At 36.2% G+C, this 3937-nt stretch overlaps 1 protein-coding gene across 1 annotated transcript; it reads left to right on the forward strand.

The window, feature by feature from the left end:
• The first annotated feature begins 328 nt into the window (after nucleotides 1-328).
• LOC142626334 (heat stress transcription factor A-5) lies at nucleotides 329-3347 on the forward strand. Its single transcript, XM_075800155.1, has 2 exons — nucleotides 329-787; nucleotides 1733-3347. The coding sequence occupies exons 1-2, from the start codon at nucleotides 554-556 to the stop codon at nucleotides 2963-2965; spliced, it is 1467 nt and encodes a 488-aa protein (XP_075656270.1). The 5' UTR covers nucleotides 329-553; the 3' UTR covers nucleotides 2966-3347.
• Nucleotides 3348-3937: the final 590 nt, after the last annotated feature.

The following is a 3937-nucleotide window of genomic DNA, read 5'->3' on the forward strand; positions in this document are numbered from 1 at the left end:
TAGGTGAGAAATACTACGTGTATAATATTTTTACAATAATTTTCAAAAAAAATTTAGATGGTAAGTTATTCATTATTGACAAAAAAGTAATTTTATTAGTAGACCCAAATTAGAATAAGTAACAATTTGTTATTTAGAATTTGTTGTGAAAATATTGTAGATATAGGCATTCCTCTTTTAGTTTTTAATTGAAAAATAATTTTATTTTAATATTTTTAGAAAGATATTTTAGAATGGGTAATGTAACTAGAAAATAGAAAAACAACCTACGAAAGAAAAGTAAAACCAAACCGTAGAGTTAAAAGGAAAAGGAAGGAAAGCAAGCAGTAAGGAGAGTCAACAGGTCTAACTTAACGCCCCCGCAGGGACAGCGTACAGGTTTTACCACCGTCTCATCTATCTATCTGTCTATCACAGACAACTCACTCCTAGTAATTATAGAAGAAGTAGTCAATTCAATTCTAAACTTTCTCTCTCTTTGTCTCTGGGTTGGGTTGCCAGTTTGGACCTTAAGCGTAGAATATTCAATATTCAATAATACCTACCGGAAAGGATGGACGGAGCTCCAACGACTAGTGGAAGCGGAGGAGGTGGTGGTGGTCCGGCGCCGTTTCTGATAAAGACGTACGAGATGGTGGATGACTCGACGACAGATGAGATCGTGTCGTGGAGCTCCAACAAGAATAGCTTTGTCGTTTGGAATCCTCCTGAGTTCGGCCGTCTCCTCCTCCCTACCTATTTCAAGCACAACAACTTCTCCAGCTTCATCCGCCAACTCAATACCTATGTAACTCTCTCTCTCTCTACTCTTTTTTATTTATTTATTTATTTATTTATTTAAATTATTGAATTTGGATCTTCCTCATGTATGGATTTTGTGCTGGTTTTGCAGCTCAATTGCTCCTTTATTTATTGTTTGGCTTATCACAACTTTATAATAGCAATATCCCATCTTTCTTTTCAACTATTGATTCTCTTACATGTATTAATTTGATAAGAAACCTTTGGGATATGTTTCATTGTTTTGTTGGATTAATTTGATAAGGTAGTCTTCCAATCAAGTTACATGAGATGGGTTTTTTTTTTTTTTTTCTTGGGGAGATAGGGTGGAGGTGTTCTTCAAACCTTGGTGCACTGAATTTGTAAGGGCTTTACAGGAGTGGGAGCTATGGGTCCATTTTGGCTTTTTTGGGTCTTCCAGGAGGGGTAAAAGTTACAAGGTTTTTGGGAGGATAGGATAGGATAGGATAGGATGCTATAGAGTTGTATCATACAAGTCATGGAGGGCCTTTGAAGTTTGAAGTGAATTCCTACTACCATAAGTTTCTCAAGGGATGAGAATGCTAGTGCTTTTGTTGAAAGAAAATTTGTTATCCTAAAAAAAACGTTATGCTCCAATTGGACATTAAAGTTGGAGAAAGAAATTTATTAAGGGTGTTGGAGGAGGGCCTCCTTTTTTGAATTAGGTTATTTGGGTTACCTGATATTGTAATCATCTGGTCAAGTTATTTTTAGGGCTTGACTGTAACTCTCGACCGCTTGATTGTTTTATTGATTGAATGCTCTTCTCAACCTTTTTTTTTTGTAAACTGCAATCTTCCTAGAAGCTTAAATAGTTACAAAATGGTGAAATTTTTTACAAATTTGCAAAACTTTTTGGCGAAGAATTTTTGATGTTTTACATGGAAAATGAGAGGTAACTAGGAATATTTCGTTGTGATTTTGTGACCAGGGATTTCGAAAGATTGATCCTGAGAAATGGGAGTTTGCTAATGAAGATTTCATGAAAGATCAAAAGCATCTTCTTAAAAATATCCACCGCAGAAAACCTATTCACAGTCATAGTCACCCACAAGGTTCTATGACGGATCCAGAGAGAGCAGCTTTTGAAGAAGAGATAGAGAGGCTTGCACGTGAGAAAGCTTCACTCGAGGCAAATATTTTAAGGTCAAAACAGCAGCGGTCAGCTGCAAAGCTTCAGTTTGAAGACCTAAAGCAACGAGTGGATAGTATGGAGCAGAGGCAGGAGAATTTGCTGACCTTCTTAGACAAGGCTCTTCAAGAACCTACTTTTGCTGAAATTCTCACTCGGAAGATTGAGTCTATGGATTTCTCAGCATACAATAAGAAAAGGCGACTGCCTCAAGTTGATCAGTCACCACCTGTTATGGAAAATAGTTTTGTGGATAACAATAGCAGTTCTAGACCAGAGTTTGGGAATGTGTTTCACCAAGACTTCTCAAGTAAGCTGAGATTGGAATTATCACCCTCTGTTTCAGACATTAACTTGGTTTCACATAGTACACAGAGTTCCAATGAAGATGGAGATAGTCCACAGAGGAAAATATCTGGAGAACCAAAAGGTATGCAGATGAGAACTGAAGGATTTGTATTTCCACCTGAAACATTAGACCTTTCAGATACAGGTGCATCATTTACTCTTAAAATGGATTCTACCTTCTCACGAAAATTGCCAACCAATGAAAACCCAAGGCTGCAGCACCCATTTCAGCCAAGTTTGACATCTAATGAAGAAGGTGATGGTCATATTTCCTGCCATTTAAATCTAACTCTGGCATCTTCTTCATTGCAAGTCAACAAAAGTCCTTATTCAGCTAGGATGCCCCAAGTAGCTGAGGAAACTGGCAAATCTCCAAATTCAAAGTCTAATACCAATAGTAAAGAATCTGATACTACAGATTTTCCAAAGAGCATAAATCTTGCTGGTGACACAACTTTGTCATCCTCTCAACGGGCTTCAAATAACAATCAAGTGCCTGCAGCTGCTCCAGTTAGAGTAAATGACGTATTTTGGGAGCAGTTCCTAACTGAAAGACCAGGTTGTTTGGACAATGAAGAGGCAAGTTCTACATATAGGGCAAGCCCATATGATGAGCAAGATGATGGAAGATCAAGCCTTGGAATGTCTAGAAACGCTAAGAACATGGAGCAGCTCACCCTTTGAGCATTGATCTTGTTATATGCCTGGTGAAAGGTTATTGAAGGCTTCTCCATTCTTCCATGCTTTGTAAGATTCACAACTGATGAGTTACGTGGTAACCTGACCCGTTGTTGGTTTGAATAAGTTCATACCAAACTGCTAAATGTTCTTGATACATGCTGGTTATCATCCATGGCAGTGCCATCGTCATGAAAGGACTGCATTTATAGTGTGGCATTGACACAAAAAATGTAAAGACAATATTTGGTTGTATAATATAGATCTTATACTTTTTTTTTTTTTAGTTATAACAATGGAAAAGTAAGGATTTGAACCCTAGTTTACCTAATAAAGGAGAGCAGATAATGTCACTGAGCCATAACTCTCATGGCATATAAATTTTCTACTTCTTTATTTAGGAAAATTATATTCATATATTTTTTCAAGCATTAGTCATATATTGCAGCTTTATATTGTCTGTGTCAAACTTATTTTAATTTTTTTTCGTAGGTGTATCCAAACGTAACTTATAAATTTTAATATAATCATAAATTTACGAAGTTCTTATGACGGAGAAAAGAACTGCAGACCTGTCAAACTTATAATCATAATCTGCAGTTATTTTAAAAGAACTCCAGTTCTCTTTATTCTTTACCCACCCTTGATAGTTTTTTTGCGGAAACAATATAAAACAAAATTTATATTTTCATTTAAAAATCGTTGAACCACTCAATTATAGATTCTAAATAGAACAAAATAGCATACCTCTCTTAGCAACTCAAGTGTGTTGCCTCCCAAGGTATTCATGTCTCTCTCTCTGGGTTTTTTTTTTTTTTTTTTGGGTTTTCAGAAGACTGCAATATCACTCAGTCGTTTTGATGGCCAACGATTGATGTAATACTTTTTTTTTTAAATCTTATTTTTTATTTAAGACTTCTAAAACCCAAGAGAGAGATTGGATGTGGGATCCTTAGGGATCCTAATCTTCAGTTGTAG

This window comes from Castanea sativa, chromosome 2 (genome assembly GCF_040712315.1).
Source record: "Castanea sativa cultivar Marrone di Chiusa Pesio chromosome 2, ASM4071231v1".
Taxonomy (NCBI): Eukaryota; Viridiplantae; Streptophyta; class Magnoliopsida; order Fagales; family Fagaceae; genus Castanea; species Castanea sativa.

Bases quoted from the DNA above. Each gene is read 5' to 3' on its own strand.
- LOC142626334 (XM_075800155.1), top strand. From the start codon at position 554: ATGGACGGAGCTCCAACGACTAGTGGAAGCGGAGGAGGTGGTGGTGGT. The intron at 788-1,732 runs GTAACTCTCTCT...TTTTGTGACCAG, and splicing joins TCCGCCAACTCAATACCTAT to GGATTTCGAAAGATTGATCC.